Source organism: Mercenaria mercenaria, chromosome 15 (genome assembly GCF_021730395.1).
Source record: "Mercenaria mercenaria strain notata chromosome 15, MADL_Memer_1, whole genome shotgun sequence".
Taxonomy (NCBI): Eukaryota; Metazoa; Mollusca; class Bivalvia; order Venerida; family Veneridae; genus Mercenaria; species Mercenaria mercenaria.
The window spans coordinates 17,345,352-17,364,171 of NC_069375.1; the positions used below are offsets into that span (position 1 = coordinate 17,345,352).

An 18,820-nucleotide genomic window follows, 5' to 3' on the forward strand; every position below is an offset into this window, starting at 1 on the left:
GAAGTAAGCGACCACTAGGCCACGGAATAATAAAACAATATAGAAGAAGTCAATTTAAAAGTGGTTTGATAGATAAGGGGCTGGGACCAATGTTTGGGAAAAAAGCTTGTAATTTCGCCGACATCCGAAATGTAGGATTAAGCGAGGGTTTAGGAGTATAACTTTACTGGGGTTTTGAATTTAAAAAGTGTGTAGCGTTTTGTCACGACTTTCTAAGGGTCTGCCTCTGTCTCAGAGAGGAAAAGAGATAGAGAAAGAGAAGAGAGAGGGGGAAAAGAGAAGAGAGAGAAAGAGTGGAACACACCATACTGACATAATTCTATTTGGGATTCTAGGTAAAAAGTCATAAATACGGGATCACTTGATTCCCCAATAAGGCTATGACCCGGACAACATTCCATTTTTTTAAAAAAACGTAAAAAATCCAAACTGGTCTTAGTGTCGCTATTATGTTTAAACGGTTTTTTGGGTTTTTTGAATTTTATAGTGTCTTGCTTTCGCAAAATTTCAAATTTTAAAATGATGCGAGATAGGGGGGGTATTAGAATGGTAGGGTGGTTTCTTTAAACCCTTTAGGGCTTTATTTCATACCAAAGAACTAATGTAAAACAGGTTAAATAACGCCCCCAAAAAAACTTGGGCCCTTTGTTTTTGTGCCTCGTTTTCTTTTTGTTTTTTTTGCTGTACCTTTCACTTTTACATGCATGAATGCAGCCATGTAAATTAAAAATAAAAGGTTTCAATTGCATGAACTAATTCACTTGCCCCGTTTAAAATCGGCATTTTTTAATACTTTAACCAATTTTTTAACATTTGATTTTCCGCGTTTGGCTTAGTAAAAAAAATACCAAAATTTATATCCAATGAATTATCCGCTTTTAACTTTACTTGCTAAATATTCAAAATGGCTTTCTCACTCAATTTGAACAAAACTATTTTTTTATTTGACGGACATTTTCGAAAGTTTTTCTGACTGAATGGCGAACAGTAAGACCCCAAAACAGCCTGCACGGGGGGAAACTTGGTCTTCTTGCTAGGGAAACCGCTTTTTCGGGAGCGGGTAAAATTAAACTTTATAAAACATGTTTTCCGTGATATTTTCTTTATTTTTTATCTAATTTTTTACGTTACATGCGTATATTTCAGACCGGGTTGGATTCAGAGGATAGAAACAAGAAAAACAATGCTATCGAATCTAAAATTCTAGAAAATACGAAAGTTTCGCGGAACCCTTTAACTGCAAAAAACCCCGTCTAAAGCGCTGCGTCAGGAAAAAGAACGACTAAAACTAAATTGAAAATACGCAGGCTGAAGAAAAATTTAAAAACGCCGAAGGCGTTTAAAATTCAAACAGAAACCGTTTTCGCATCACAAAAATTGCAATATCCAGATGTTTCTGGACTTGAACGGGGGGTCAAAAAACTTTCTGTTGTCAAAATGAAATACAGCGTTTAGTAATCGTCAGCCAAAATTTGCAAATGGGAAAAAAATTCTTTAATTAAAAATAAAATGAAAAAAATCGAGTTCTTGTGCCCAAAAACGACGTTTTAAAGTGGGGGGCTGATTTTAAAAAGGTTTTAGATATTGTTAAAACGGATTGTCACAGAAAATTTTAGTTTCAAAACAATAACGGCCGCGTATTTAAAACAGCAAAGCTGGTAAATCTACAAAATTATTTAAAGGGGAATAAAAAACAAAAAATTGAAGTCCATTGATGCCCCAAACACCGCAAAGATAGTGCGATTTAACAGTGTTTAATATTTTAAAACGATGGGCACAGAACATTTCAGTTTTTAGAAATGAAATAAAGGCCGTCAGTAATAATGCAGCAAAGCTGGGAAATCATACAAATTCATTAAAGGGGAATAAAATAACAACAAAAGAGATTCCATTGATGCCCCGAAACACGACGTTTCAAAGATAGTGCTGATTTAAACAGTTTATAGTTTGTTAAAACGGGGTTGTCACAGAACATTTCAGTTGTCAAAAATGAAGTAAAAGGGCCCTCAGTAATAAAGCAGCAAAACTGGGAAATCATACAAATTTTTTAATGGAGAAAAAAAAAAAACAAACGACATTTCATTTAGCCCTGAAAAACAAAGTTTCACAGATGGGGGGCTGACTTAAAACCATTATAGTTTTTTCTTCAGATCAAAAAAGGTAATTTTTATCATACTATTATTTTGGATACTCCTATAGATAAAATTCCCTAGGGAATTTCATGTAGAATTTCACAATAAAAATTAATCAATTTTTAACTTCATGCAAGCATTTAAAAAACATGATATTTTTTTCGACTTTGAAAAATTACACTTGGTCGACAACCCTATAATTTTAAAAAAAAAAAATTTGGCATTTGTTGGGTTTTTTTTCGGGTCTCGGTAAAACGCTGCCGGGGCTTTACCTAAAATGTTTCAGGATCCCGGTTATTCCCTTTAAAAATTTGACCAACTGAGAAAATTCGGGGTTCGGGGGACTTTAGTGGATACCGTGATCTCAGCGGAAAGCTGATCCAGAACTCTACATATCCCTCCAAAATTTTCATCAAATCCAACCAGGGAAAAAAAAACGGAATAATGTAGATGAATGTAAAAGCGTTTCTTGATATTTATAGATGGGCCTATATTTTTTTCAGCGGAATGCGAACCAACCTGCACTAACGGAGGCGTGTGCTTCAAAGACAACACATGTAGGTGTAAGCCTTTCACAGAGGGGCCAAACTGTGAAATATGTAGGTTACATTGTTGAATTTAAACTGTATACATTCTAAATACCGCATTTATACTTTGATGATTTTGTGATTAATTTTGATATATGCTTTTCAGTTTAAGATTTTTACCAGATAAAAGATTACATATGTGTGATATTTTTCACATAAATAAAAGGTTCGTTATAATAAAAAAACTCTAATGATGACACAAAAACTGGACATTTCTTCAGTTGAGTACAACGGAACTCCAAAAGTCAAACCTTTTGCCTTAGTAAATCAATACTTACTATTTCGATCCCATAGCTCGGGAAATATCAATACTAGTTTTTATTTTGAAATTTTCAGTTTTTTGTGAAGACAAATGCTACGAGAACGGAGGAAAATGCGTAGGTCCTGGAAAATGTGAATGTCCAGAATACAGAAACGGAACTAGCTGTGGGCAATGTAAGTTTTTCGAAATGTATAAAAAGCAAATGACAAACGCTGTCAGCCTTGGAATTTGAGTTTCACAAGTTTCCAAAGACCTTAAAAATGTTTGGTTACGGTAACGTCTCCAACGTCTGTTTTGTTGAACCTGGTAGGTTTTTCGTTCAGGTAAATGATATATAGGTCAGAAACTAGTAGATAAATAAACAGATTTTGTTATGACATTTTTATAGTGTTCTTTTAAATTTATTCCCTTACAATCTCCCGTTTGAGAAGTTAAGTGTTTTGGTGAGCCCTCAACAGGTCTTAAGGCACTATATTTGTGGCCTTAAAATTTCTTTACATACTATATATATACTTCCAAATGACATTCTTGTCGATGTTTGCTCGCTCTTTTAGTTATTTTTGATATATGCTATTCAATTTAAGATTTTTACCAGATAAAAGATTACATATGTGTGATATCTTTCACATAAAGAAAATGTTCGTTATAATAAGAAAACTCTAATAATGACAGAAAAACTGGACATTCCTTCAACCGAGTCCAACGGAACTCTAAAAGTCAAACCTTTGGCCTTAGTAAATTAATACTTACCATTTCGATCCCATAGCTCGGGAAATATTAATACAAGTTTTTATTTTGAAATTTTCAGTTTTTTGTGACAACAAATGCTACGAGAACGGAGGAAAATGCGTAGGTCCTGGAAAATGTGAATGTCCAGAATACAGAAACGGAACTAGCTGTGGGCAATGTAAGTTTTTCGAAATGTATAAAAAGCAAATGACAAATGCTGTCAGCCTTGGAATTTGAGTTTCACAAGTTTCCAAAGACCTTAAAAATGTTTGGTTACGGTAACGTCTCCAACGTCTGTTTTGTTGAACCTGGTAGGTTTTTCGTTCAGGTAAATGATATATAGGTCAGAAACTAGTAGATAAAAAAACAGATTTTGTTATGACATTTTTATAGTGTTCTTTTAAATTTATTCCCTTAAAATCTCCCGTTTGAGAAGTTAAGTGTTTTGGTGAGCCCTCAACAGGTCTTAAGGCACTATATTTGTGGCCTTAAAATTTCTTTACATACTATATATTTACTTCCAAATGACATTCTTGTCGATGTTTGCTCGCTCTTTTAGTTATTTTTGATATATGCTATTCAATTTAAGATTTTTACCAGATAAAAGATTACATATGTGTGATATTTTTCACATAATGAAAATGTTCGTTATAATAAGAAAACTCTAATAATGACACAAAAACTGGACATTTCTTCAACCGAGTCCAACGGAACTCCAAAAGTCAAACCTTTGGCCTTAGTAAATCAATACTTACCATTTCGATCCAATAGCTCGGGAAATATTAATACTAGTTTTTATTTTGAAATTTTCAGTTTTTTGTGAAGACAAATGCTACGAGAACGGAGGAAAATGCCTAGGTCCTGGAAAATGTGAATGTCCAGAATACAGAAACGGAACTAGCTGTGGGCAATGTAAGTTTTTCGAAATGTATAAAAAGCAAATGACAAATGCTGTCAGCCTTGGAATTTGAGTTTCACAAGTTTCCAAAGACCTTAAAAATGTTTGGTTACGGTAACGTCTCCAACGTCTGTTTTGTTGAACCTGGTAGGTTTTTCGTTCAGGTAAATGATATATAGGTCAGAAACTAGTAAATAAATCAACAGATTTTGTTATGACATTTTTATAGTGTTCTTTTAAATTTATTCCCTTAAAATCTCCCGTTTGAGAAGTTAAGTGTTTTGGTGAGCCCTCAACAGGTCTTAAGGCACTGTATTTGTGGCCTTAAAATTTCTTTACATACTATATATATACTTCCAAATGACATTCTTGTCGATGTTTGCTCGCTCTTTTAGTTATTTTTGATATATGCTATTCAATTTAAGATTTTTACCAGATAAAAGATTACATCTGTGTGATATTTTTCACATAAATAAAATGTTCGTTATAATAAGAAAACTCTAATAATGACACAAAAACTGGACATTTCTTCAATTGAGTACAACGGAACTCCAAAAGTCAAACCTTTGGCCTTAGTAAATCAATACTTACCTTTTCGATCCCATAGCTCGGGAAATATTAATACTAGTTTTTATTTTGAAATTTTCAGTTTTTTGTGAAGACAAATGCTACGAGAACGGAGGAAAATGCGTAGGTCCTGGAAAATGTGAATGTCCAGAATACAGAAACGGAACTAGCTGTGGGCAATGTAAGTTTTTCTAAATGTATAAAAAGCAAATGACAAATGCTGTCAGCCTTGGAATTTCCAAAGACCTTAAAAATGTTTGGTTACGGTAACGTCTCCAACGTCTGTTTTGTTGAACCTGGTAGGTTTTTCGTTCAGGTAAATGATATATAGGTCAGAAACTAGTAGATAAATAAACAGATTTTGTTATGACATTTTTATAGTGTTCTTTTAAATTTATTCCCTTACAATCTCCCGTTTGAGAAGTTAAGTGTTTTGGTGAGCCCTCAACAGGTCTTAAGGCACTATATTTGTGACCTAAAAATTTCTTTACATACTATATATATACTTCCAAATGACATTCTTGTCGATGTTTGCTCGCTCTTTTAGTTATTTTTGATATATGCTATTCAATTTAAGATTTTTACTATATAAAAGATTACATATGTGTGATATTTTTCACATAAAGAAAATGTTCGTTATAATAAGAAAATCTAATAATGACACAAAAACTGGACATTTCTTCAACCGAGTCCAACGGAACTCCAAAAGTCAAACCTTTGGCCTTAGTAAATCAATACTTACCTTTTCGATCCCATAGCTCGGGAAATATTAATACTAGTTTTTATTTTGAAATTTTCAGTTTTTTGTGAAGACAAATGCTACGAGAACGGAGGAAAATGCCTAGGTCCTGGAAAATGTGAATGTCCAGAATACAGAAACGGAACTAGCTGTGGGCAATGTAAGTTTTTCTAAATGTATAAAAAGCAAATGACAAATGCTGTCAGCCTTGGAATTTCCAAAGACCTTAAAAATGTTTGGTTACGGTAACGTCTCCAACGTCTGTTTTGTTGAACCTGGTAGGTTTTTCGTTCAGGTAAATGATATATAGGTCAGAAACTAGTAGAAAAATTTAAACAGATTTTGTTATGACATTTTTATAGTGTTCTTTTAAATTTATTCCCTTACAATCTCCCGTTTGAGAAGTTAAGTGTTTTGGTGAGCCCTCAACAGTCTTAAGGCACTATATTTGTGGCCTAAAAATTTCTTTACATACTTATATATACTTCCAAATGACATTCTTGTCGATGTTTGCTCGCTCTTTTAGTTATTTTTGATATATGCTATTCAATTTAAGATTTTTACTATATAAAAGATTACATATGTGTGATATTTTTCACATAAAGAAAATGTTCGTTATAATAAGAAAATCTAATAATGACACAAAAACTGGACATTTCTTCAACCGAGTCCAACGGAACTCCAAAAGTCAAACCTTTGGCCTTAGTAAATCAATACTTACCTTTTCGATCCCATAGCTCGGGAAATATTAATACTAGTTTTTATTTTGAAATTTTCAGTTTTTTGTGAAGACAAATGCTACGAGAACGGAGGAAAATGCCTAGGTCCTGGAAAATGTGAATGTCCAGAATACAGAAACGGAACTAGCTGTGGGCAATGTAAGTTTTTCTAAATGTATAAAAAGCAAATGACAAATGCTGTCAGCCTTGGAATTTGAGTTTCACAAGTTTCCAAAGACCTTAAAAATGTTTGGTTACGGTAACGTCTCCAACGTCTGTTTTGTTGAACCTGGTAGGTTTTTACGTTCAGGTAAATGATATATAGGTCAGAAACTAGTAGATAAAAGAAACAGATTTTGTTATGACATTTTTATAGTGTTCTTTTAAATTTATTCCCTTAAAATCTCCCGTTTGAGAAGTTAAGTGTTTTGGTGAGCCCTCAACAGGTCTTAAGGAACTGTATTTGTGGCCTTAAAATTTCTTTACATACTATACTTCCAAATGACATTCTTGTCGATGTTTGCACGCTCTTTTAGTTACTTTTGATATATGCTATTCAATTTAAGATTTTTACCAGATAAAAGATTACATATGTGTGATATTTTTCACATAAATAAAATGTTCGTTATAATAAGAAAACTCTAATAATGACACAAAAACGGGACACTTCTTCAATTGAGTACAACGGAACTCCAAAAGTCAAACCTTTGGCCTTAGTGAATCAATACTTACCATTTCGATCCCATAGCTCGGGAAATATTAATACTAGTTTTTATTTTGAAATTTTCAGTTTTTTGTGACGACAAATGCTACGTTAACGGAGGGAAATGCGTAGTTCCTGGCAAATGTGAATGTCCAGAAAACAGAAACGGAACTAACTGTGAGGAATGTAAGTTTTTCTAAATTTATAAAAAGCATATGACAAATGCTGTCAACCTTAAAATTGTATATATATACTCAAAATTAATCTGGTAACAATACCACAATTCTTTCTAAACATACATGTGCTAACGCAATTAATATGTCGAAACAAAACGTAAAGACATCAGAAAAACAATCATTAAATCTAATATCATGCCCTTAATAAAAACAATAATAAATTTCAGAAATTCATAAATTTGTATTGAGTAGGTATTTCGTTATAGCTGTGTATAGAAGTGGACCATATGTAGTTAAATTTCAAATTTCTTAAATAATATTTAACAAATTGTATACTTAGTATTCAGTTGTACATACACTTGAAGATTTATGAACTTTTGTAACTAAGCAAAACCTTACCAACACATTACATAAAGAAATAAATAGTTCTTATGCAATACGACAATTACGTGTCAAAAAATCTTAATTCTATGGCATTTTCTCCTAATTTCTTAAACTGTTAAAAAACAGTCGTTTTAATTTTCTTTTTAATTTATTCTGAAACAACCAAGAAAGACAGGTTAATCGTATGCTGCGAGCCGGCTGCCCCAACCCTTACTCTTTCTTATTGTTATTATTATTATTATTTTAAATGAGGGGGGAGGTAGGGGGAGGTAGGAAGAATCCGAGGCTCTGACCAGCGAAAAGGCTCTCTCAACCCTGCTTTCTGAGTATTTACTTACGTCATATCAGTGTCTCTACAAAATAAAGTAAACGTTGCCAATCAAAAACAATAACAATACGAAAAACTGGGTAATGTCCGTGAACTGTCATCCGATTATAAATCTATGAATTTCTTAAAGAAACAGTTATTTATTTTACAGAAAAAAACTGACTTTAAGACCATCTCCTCATACTTCTGTAAATACTATATCAGAATTTGGTGAACCTACGTGTTATCGCAGTGTGTAGTAAACCTCGAATGAACTAAAGCCCGCGTTAACTCATGAAAACTTCGTGCATAAGTTTAAACCAAAAGTTAACCAAAAAACAAGGAAGAAAAACCTTCAAGTGACAAAAAGAAAAAGATAGTATTACGGACAACATTCGGATGTATTCAATGCTTTTGCAAAAGGCAGATCATCAGGCGAAGCAAAGCATTATTCAAGCATTAATACTAAAATGCAGCAGTATCCGAATTATTAATTGCATTCAACTGAAACTCAAAGGATAAATAAGATTACTATAAGTACCGCATAGTATTATGGCGTTTTTATTTTTAGCAACAGGTAAATAAACAATCAGTCCTAAGCAGTCTCTTTTAAAAGGAAAACTATTGAAAGTATAGTCGGCTTGATGGCGCAGTTGTTTGAGTGGATAGACATGTAATCATTTTGTAGTAATAGTTCTGATGGTTCGAACCTTGCATCCGTCATTTATTAATTTTGCATTTAATTTATATACATTGTGTAAGTTTGTTTTTCTCTGATTTCTAATTTATTCACGAAAGCCTAAAACATTAAAGATGACGCTTATTTAAACATGATTACGTGTTGACAATGACAAATATAAGTTAGTGAACAAGTTAGAACTAGATTAACAGACTTTTGTTGTTTGCGTTGAATCGTATTGAAAAAAAATTAAATACAGTTTTCAAGATATTTTTTATTTAATATTTTATATTTTATATTTTAAATTGACAGGCACATATACTAGGCCAAACTAATGTGTTTAACGTGTAAACATTTTATTTAATGAATATAGCTGTATGCACAGTATCTAATGTATTTATCGGAGTTTCGTCCACATTTTGTTTTGACAGGGTAAGAGTTTTATCTATGTTTTAAAACTATACTGAAAAGAGATTGACTCATTCTGTTTGCAGATAAAATTGTGAAAACAAAATAATTTGGAAGGGACTGAATTGTCCACCTGTCATCTGATAGTATAGCTGTATTATACCAATACTATAAGAATGATTTTAGCTCACCTGTCACGAAATGACAAGGTGAGCTTTTGTGATCGCGCAGCGTCCGTCGTCCGTCGTCCGTGCGTCCGTCCGTGCGTCCGTCCGTAAACTTTTCCTTGTGATATCTCAAGAGGTCACAGTTTTCATGGGATCTTTATGAAAATGGGTCAGAATGTTCATCTTGGTAAATTCTAGGTCAAGTTTGAAACTGGGTCACGTGCCGTCAAAAACTAGGTCAGTAGGTCTAAAAATAGAAACACCTTGTGAGCTCTCTAGAGGCCATATATTTCACAAGATCTTCATGAAAATTAGTCAGAACGTTCACCTTGATGATATCTAGGCAAGTTTGAAACTGGGTCACGTGCCATCAAAAACTAGGTCAGTAGGTCAAATAATAGAAAAACATTGTGACCTCTCTACAGGCCATATTTTTCATGGGATCTGTATGAAAGTTGGTTTGAATGTTCATCTTAATGATATCTAGGTCAAGTTCGAAACTGGGTCAACTGCAGTCCAAAACTAGGTCAGTAGGTCTAAAAATAGAAAATCTTTGTGACCTCCCTAGAGGCCATATTTTTCAATGGATCTTCATGAAAATTGGTCAGAATGTTCATCTTGGTGATATCTAAGTTAAATTTGTAACTGGGTCACGTGCAGTCCAAAACTAGGTCAATAGGTCAAATAATAGAAAAACCTTGTGACCTCTCTAGAGGCCATACTTGTGAATGGATCTCCATAAAAATTGGTCAGAATGTTCATCTTGATGAGATCTAGGTCAAGTTCGAAAGTGGGTCACGTGCCATCAAAAAGTAGGTCAGTAGGTCAAATAATGAGAAAACGTTGTGACCTCTCTAGAGGCCATATTTTTCATGGGATCTGTATGAAAGTTGCTCTGAATGTTTATCTTGATGATATATAGGTCAAGTTTGAAACTGGGTCAACTGCAATCAAAAACTAGGTCAGTAGGTCTTGAAATAGAAAAACCTTGTGACCTCTCTAGAGACCATACCCTTGAATTGATCTTCATGAAAATTGGTCAGAATGTTCACCTTGATGATATCTAGATCAAGTTTGAAACTGAGTCACGTGCTTTAAAAAACTAGGTCAGTAGGTCAAATAATATAAAAACATTGTGACCTCTCTAGAGGCCATACTTTTTATGGGATCTGTATGAAAGTTGGTTTGAATGTTCATCTTGATGATATCTAGGTTAAGTTTGAAACTGGGTCAACTGCGATCAAAGACTAGGTCGGTATGTCTAAAATTAGAAAAATCTTTTGACCTCTCTAGAGGCCATATTTTTCAATGGATCTTCATGAAAATTGATCTGAATGTTCATCTTGATGATATCTAGGTCAGTTTTGAAACTGGGTCACGTGCGATCAAAAACTAGGCCAGTAGGTATAAAAATAGAAAAACCTTGTGACCTCTCTAGAGGCCATATTTTTCATGAGATCTTCATGAAAATTAGTGAGAATGTTCACATTGATGATATCTAGATAAAGTTCAAAACAGGGTCACGTACCTTCGAAAACTAGGTCAATAGGTCAAATAATAGAAAAACCTTGTGACCTCTCTAGAGACCATATTTTTCATGAGATCTTCATGAAAATTAGTGAGAATGTTCACATTGATGATATCTAGGTAAAGTTCAAAACAGGGTCACGTACCTTCGAAATCTAGGTCAATAGGTCAAATAATAGAAAAACCTTGTGACCTCTCTAGAGACCATATTTTTCAATGGATCTTCATGAAAATTGGTCAGAATTTTTATCTTGATAATATCTAGGTCAAGTTTAAAACTGGGTCACATGAGCTCAAAAACTAGGTCACTATGTCAAATAATAGAAAAACGACGTCATACTCAAAACTGGGTCATGTGGGAAGAGGTGAGCGATTCAGGACCATCATGGTCCTCTTGTTTTTTAAAAGTAGGTCACTAGGTTGTGATGGATCTTTAAGAGTGAGGTTAGGTGCGCATAGACTTGTTAATTCTTGCATTTTAGACAGGATTTCCCGCGTTTTTGCTGGAGCTAGTAAAACTAATCATACATTCCGCGGTGTAAGATGACTCACTGCTGTAATTTATGAATGAATGCGTAAATTCTTACGCTACTGTTATAAAATAGTGCTTAAAAGAAAAGCGTGCCGTTATTTTTTTTGTATTATTTGAGGAATGGGGTATGCAAGAAAAAGAATCTATCACTGATTGAAGGTGCGGATGAAAATATCTGACTTTCGGATAATCCTTTTACGGTAACTCGGCAGAGCCTCGTTACCGCCTAAACAGTCACCCTCGAGCCGCACCTTCAATCAGCGAAAGGTTCTTATATTATCCTGATAATCTACCTTTTGACACTGCCATTCGTAGGCAGCGTTTCTTTATTTGTGTCACTTGTCCTCTCATGTTTTCTTTTTCTCTGTATGTACGTGTGAGTACGCGCGAATGTGTATGTTAGTCGTGTGCACGTCCTTTAAACGTATTTTCCTCGCAAATACTGAATTCGGACATTGTATAGGCATACTGTAAAACTGCATTTTCTCGCGACTTTTAAATTGGCATATTGAACAGTCAAACTCTTAAACTGCCTATCTTGCTACCAATGAATAAGGAAATGAACAGTGTTTTTACTCTTTTTTAAACAACATTTTCTCGCAACCACTGGAATGGGACATTGAGTAGTCATACTCTTAACATTCATTTTCTCACAACAACTGAATTGGGACATTGAACTCTTGAACTTGGTCATAATAAGACAGAAGATAAATCATTTGGCAATTGTGTATACATTTCAAAATCATATCGTAGAAATATTATAACTTATATTAGGGTCAGTAGGTCACAGAGACCTAGAATCTTGAAATAGTTTCCACTCAATATCTTGAAAACCCATAAGCCCACTGTCTTCAAACTTAATAAAAAAGACTTCCTAGTGGTCACTTGATGAAATCAATCTCTTTGGACGTCAGTCGGTCAAAGGTCAAGGTCACAGTATCTCTGATCATAAAAACCGTTTCCGCTCAGTAAATAAAGAACATTTTGATTACAGCTTGTGATTACCAATGGTCAGTAGACAACCCTATCATTTTGGAGTCAGTAGGTCAAAGGGCAAGGTCACAGTGATTTTGAGACTTGAAAACGTTTCGGGTCAATATCTGGAAAACGCTTGGCATGTTACCTTGAAATTTATAAGATGATTACCTGCGGGAGTAGATGACCTCTATTATCATTGAGGTCCAACAGGCTATCATGCGGGGAGGGTCATATGTGTTTTACCAACAGCTGTTTTCAATAAAACACAGCTATCAGGTGTTTGTCTAATTTTCCTTATAAGGCTCTATGGAAAACTTTGAATATCTTCTCCTCTGAATCTGCATGCTAGTTAAAAAGATTTCTTGTTATAATTGTTTGAGCAAGCGAAATAGGGTCAGCGTGGTCCTCTTGTTTAAAAAAGAGTTGATAAGATAACTTTGTCATATTTTCAAAAAAAAAAAAAGAATTGGAGTAGCCCCTGCTTATATGGGTAAACATTTTATACCTCTGGATTCCGTTCAACCCTTAAAGACCAGATTCGGTTACAATAGATCTTTCTCTATCCATAAATGTAAAGCTATAAAGTCATTTGGTTTCCTTGGCGGTAGCCTGTGGAACAAATTATCTTCTTCAGTCAGAATGGTCAGTAAATTAATTAAGACATTCTAAAACATCAGCGAAAACATGTTTCTAGGTTACTTTTTATGCTGAATGTTTTCTGTGTATAGAACCAGTAGTTCCTGAATTAATTTCAGTGTATTTTTCTTATCATTTTGGTAGTCTTTCAAGTTAAACTTTAATAATGTGAACGCATGTCTGTCGGGGCATAGTTGACAATAAGTAGCAGAGTAGGAATAAAGAGTATGTTTTCTCCTCCTTTTAAGACCTCGGTCGAGCAGTATTGTACTGTAAATGTATAACATACTTTCAAGTTGAAATTAAGTGAAACAGTTTTCTTCTGTTGAAATATCTTAAATGTTTTGTTTTGTATATAGGTTTTCCATTTTAAAATGATAAGAAAAAAGGACTTTCTTCCAGCACGCCTTTCAACATGAATATTATAGATTTTATGATCATTTCACGTATATATGTGCAAAGACAGCTGGACATTGAATACCTCGAATACACTGATTCTAGTTGTTCATATATAATAAAAATATACTTGTTGAAACCACAGGATAATATACTGTGTTTACAGTTTTGTGCTGTAAAGATGATGGGTTGAAATGCGTTGTTGATAAGAAATGTGTGACTATAGACCAGATCTTTAACCGAGTGCATGATTGTTTATTTTATCCGTAGTGGGGTGGGTAAAAGATGCAACATTTTCCAAGAATGCATTCGGAGGATACTTAATCTGATAGGTGTAATCTAATGAATAGTAGTAGAATGTGACAATATCTGATAAAATGTGGTGACGGATGGCTGTGTTTCTAAGTAAAATGGGATGTTATAAAGGAATAAAATCTATACAAAATTGGTCATACATTCATGATGATTACTTTTGTTAAAAGCATTTTCCTTGAAAGAGAGAAAAAATAATTTCATTTAAATATAGAACAATTACATGCACAGGACGATAACATATAGTTTCCTCTTAAAATGTTTAAATGAGGAGAATGAGTCAATGGTGATTTTAATGTTCCCAGATCTTTGTGGATCGGATAAATTCAAGTGCTCTTCCGACAAGTGTATAAATAAGTCCTGGAGATGTGACGGTGACAACGATTGTGGCGACGGCTCTGACGAATCCAACTGCCGTAAGATTTGTCATTAATATTGTTAATTCAGATAGATCAATTTAGTCAAACCTATATATTGTTTTCATTATATGAAAAGTAAATTCACGAGGCATTATTCATGGCAAGAGAATTTAATCGCTTGTCGTTCAAGTAGTCAAAACTATTTATTGTTTTCATTATTTTAAAGATACATTCACGAGGTAATTTAATCGCTTGTCGTTAAACAGTAATATTTCTAATTTTCTAGTCCGCTGATTCACGGTGCTTATATGATTACACAAGTACAATACTGGGCATGTAAAAAAGCTTATATGATTACACAAGTACAATATTGGGCATGTAAAAATCAAACTGTACCCGATTGTTATGATTATTGCTGCCAAACGATCTGTTACAACATGTTTATATGATTATTTGATAAAATTTCTATAACTGAAGGTGCGGATGGAATTTAAATATAGTGCTCTTACATGCACAGAAGGATGATATAGTGTCTGGTATTAAAATACTTGAAGAGAATGAGTCAATGGTGTTTTCATGTTTCAGATCTGTGTGGATCGCATGCATTCAAGTGTTCTTCCGACAAGTGTATACTTTGTCTTGACAACATGACAGTTTGCACAGCCAGACCAGGATTCGAACCTGGAACCTCCCCAAAACACAAATTACCATATGTAATTTCCACAGTGTTGGGTTGCTCTGCAAATTGAGCTATCTGGCCAGTGGAACTGCAATATGCTAGCAAAAACATAAGATTATTTTTCGATTTCTGGTTTATACAGCTAAAACGGAACGTTAAGATGGGAAAAGAAATTGGTAATGGGATTTTCAGTAATTATTCTACTAAATCAACTATGCATTAAAGCTGATTTACCATCTTTTTCTAATTAGCCCACTTAAATTCTCACAAAAATATTACATAAAATCCTATTTTAATTTTTAACAAGCATGGTCATAAACAAATACAAATTAGGCGTAGAAAAAAATGTTTGATTCCGGTAATGCAGGTATCTTGAATTTCACCCACAGTTGAACCGCAACAGCCTTCAGATTTGTGCTGATGAGGAAGGCAGGGAGTACATTTCTCTGACCCATGAAGTGAAAGAAAAAGAAAATCAAAGTGACGTCGCAAATGAAAAGAAAATTTATGCTATAGAAGGTGACAGTGAAAATTGTCCTTTCAGAACTTGAAGGCTTGTATGCTCACTGTGACCCAAATGCTTAAAAGCTATTTTGCCATGTAAACATGTTTGTAAGATTTGGTACAACACTAAACCAGTCAGCATCAAAAAATTCGCCAGTTTTATGGGCGATATTTCTAGAAATGCACGTCTTGACACACGGTAACTTTGTTTTCAAATAATTTCAATTCCATTTTTTAAACAAAATTAGCTTCTAATAAAAAAAAAAATCAATACTAAACATTTCACACAGATATAAGAATTGAATGTTACTTTTCTGCAGTCCATTATGTATAAACTGTCAAGAAGTTTACGACTAATTGACATAAACATCGAAGACTGTTCGTTATTGTACGGTACTATTGCATTTTCTGATACACCGCACACTGCCTTCGTGCTAGTGCAACCAAGGGGCTAGATGATGCCGGATGTGAGCTCCGGCGTATAATGCTTATGACCGGATATCGTAACGATTTTTAAACGAAGCATCTGTTTGGTCATACAGCAGAGAAACGACAACAGAGCAGAAAATGAATGTCAAAAATCCTCATCGGATTATCAACTGGCACCAAGGAAAATTCTCAGCTAAATTCAAATGCAGTTCCGGTTCCCATCTCGGAAAGTCCAAATCCAACCTATGAAGATAAAAAACACCATGTGCCGACAAGATTCCGGAATGGGAATGTTTATCCGTCTTCATGCACATTTAACAACTGCACATTCACTCTGCAAAGTACCCTAAATACTCAAAATAAAGCTCAGATTTTTCAGTTATTAAAACTGAAAACACAATTTCAATTTGGAAAACAGATTCAGAATTATGTTCACTTTGTTATCTTGTAACAATTCATTGTCCCAGTGCTAAATTTTCCATACCTGATCTAATTCACAGAACACGGGTACATAATACTTGTTGACAGAAATAAATTGATATAAAGTTTAATAAACACATGTGAACAGATGAATTAATTTAGTAATTAAATTTAATTTAAGGCCATGCAAAATTTGCCAAAAAAATGTTCAATTTGTGGAGTTTTTCCACGTTTATTGATTTGTGAAATGTAGATACTTTTTATTGCAATAAACAGACATATAATGAATTAAATTCCTTACCTATCGCTATCATCGATTCAAATTTTTCCTTGCTCCAGTTTCCAAAAATAGAATTTCCAAATTCCAGCTGTCAGTGTCTGACTGACCGACTCTGACACGTGTTTTCTCCAACCATCCTTTCGAATGAATTTCTTGAACGTTATATTCATAAAAATAGAATATCTTTGATAAAAGTTACAGATGTTAAGCCACAAATTCCAGCCTAGCAACCTCAAAAACTCCGATTTAAACTCCAAATACAAATGAGGCGTAGAAAAAAATGTTTGATTCCGGTAATGCAGGTATCTTGAATTTCACCCACAGTTGAACCGCAACAGCCTTCAGATTTGTGCTGATGAGGAAGGCAGGGAGTACATTTCTCTATTACAAACTATATATTGTATTCATTACTTTTAAAAGTAAATTCATGAGATATTATTCAAGGCAAGTGAATTTAATCGCTTGTCGTTCAAGTAGCAATATTACTAATGTTCTAATCATCTGATTAATTGTGCTTATATGATTACACAAGCACTGTACTGGGCATGTTTAAATCGAATTGTACCCGATTGTTATAAATGTTGCTGCAAAATGATCTGTGACAATATGTTATATACGATTACTTAATCTGATATGTATATTCTAATGTAATAGGAGTCAAAATTGATAAGTTATGATACAATGTGGTAATGGATAAAAGTGTTTCTAAGTAAAATGGCATGTTTTAAAGGAATAAAATCCATACAAAATTAGCCATACATACATGATGATTACCTTTTGTTAAAATTATTTTCCTTAAACGAGAGAAAAAATCATTTCATTTATATCTAGTGCTAGAATCCAACTGCCGTAAGATTTGTCATTAGATAATTCTACTGAGTCAAAACTGTATATTATTTGCATTATTTCAAAATTACATTCAAGAGGTAGTATTCATGACAAGCAAATTTAACCACTTGTCGTTAAATAGCAATATAACTAGTTTTCTGGTCGTCTGATTCATTGTGCTTATATGATTTCACAAATACAATACTGGGCATGTTTGAATCAAATTGTACCGGTTGTTATAAATTCATGATAGGATGTGGTGATGGATGAATGTGTTTCTAAGTAAAATCACATGTTATAAAGGAACAAAATCCATACAAAATTGGCCATACATGCATGATGATTACTTTTGTTGAGATCATTTCCCTTGAAAGAGAGAAAAAATAATTTCATTTATATCTAGAGCTATTACATGTACAGGATGATAACATATTGTATGCGCTTAAAATGCATAAATGAGAATAAGTTAATGCTGGTTTTAATGTTTCCAGATTTGTATGATTGTGGATCGAATAGATTGAAGTGTTCTTCCAACAAGTGTATATATAAGTCATTGAGATGTGACGGTGACAACAATTGTGGCGACGGCTCTGACGAATCCAACTGCCGTAAGAATTGTCATTTATATTGTTAATTCAGATAGATCAACTGAGTCAAAACTATATATTCCTTTTATTATCTTAAAAGTAAATTCACGAGGTATTATTCATGGCGAGCGAATTTAATCGCTTGTCGTTTAAGTAGCAGTATTACTAATTTTCTGGTCGTCTGATTTATTGTGCTTATATGAATACACAAGTACAATACTGGGCATGTTTAAATCAAATTGTACCCAATTGTTATAAATGTTGCTGCAAAATAATCTGTTACAACATGTTTATATGATTTCTTAATCTGATAGGTATAATCTAATGTAATAGGAGTGAAAGGATATAATAAGATGCAGTGATGGATGACTGTGTTTCTATGTAAGAATGGCATGATATATAGGAATAAAATCCATAAAAAATTGGCAATACATGCATGATGATTATTCGTTAAAATCCTCCCTTGAAAGAGAGAAAAGTTAATTTCATTCAAATTTAGGGCTCTTACATGCACAGGATGTAATATAGTGTCTGGTCTTAAAAATCTTAAATCAGAATGAGTCAGTGATGTTTTAATATTTCCAGATCTGTGTCAATCGAATGCATGGAAGTGTTCTTCCGACAAGTGTATACCTGAGTACTGGAGATGTGACGGTGACAACGATTGTGGCGACGGCTCTGACGAATCCAACTGCCGTAAGATTTGTCATTTATATTGTTAATTCAGATAGATCAACTGAGTCAAAACTATATATTGCTTTTATTATCTTAAAAGTAAATTAACGAGGTGTTATTCATGGCGAGCGAATTTAATCGCTTGTCGTTTAAGTAGCAGTATTACTAATTTTCTGATCGTCTGATTCATTGTGCTTATATGAATACACAAGTACAATACT

General features: G+C 33.6%; 1 protein-coding gene across 1 annotated transcript in view; it reads left to right on the forward strand.

Annotated features, from left to right (window-relative positions):
• The window catches only part of LOC123545456 (low-density lipoprotein receptor-related protein 2-like), a 62,367-nt gene that overhangs the window by 24,880 nt on the left and 18,667 nt on the right, over positions 1–18,820 (forward strand). Inside the window, exons 5-16 of the mRNA XM_053524086.1 lie at positions 189–335; positions 2,615–2,689; positions 3,056–3,154; positions 3,790–3,888; positions 4,524–4,622; positions 5,258–5,356; positions 5,976–6,074; positions 6,694–6,792; positions 7,424–7,522; positions 14,144–14,254; positions 17,829–17,945; positions 18,510–18,620. Coding sequence (XP_053380061.1) covers positions 189–335; positions 2,615–2,689; positions 3,056–3,154; positions 3,790–3,888; positions 4,524–4,622; positions 5,258–5,356; positions 5,976–6,074; positions 6,694–6,792; positions 7,424–7,522; positions 14,144–14,254; positions 17,829–17,945; positions 18,510–18,620 — 1,254 coding nt within the window. The remainder of the gene's footprint in view (positions 1–188; positions 336–2,614; positions 2,690–3,055; positions 3,155–3,789; positions 3,889–4,523; positions 4,623–5,257; positions 5,357–5,975; positions 6,075–6,693; positions 6,793–7,423; positions 7,523–14,143; positions 14,255–17,828; positions 17,946–18,509; positions 18,621–18,820) is intronic.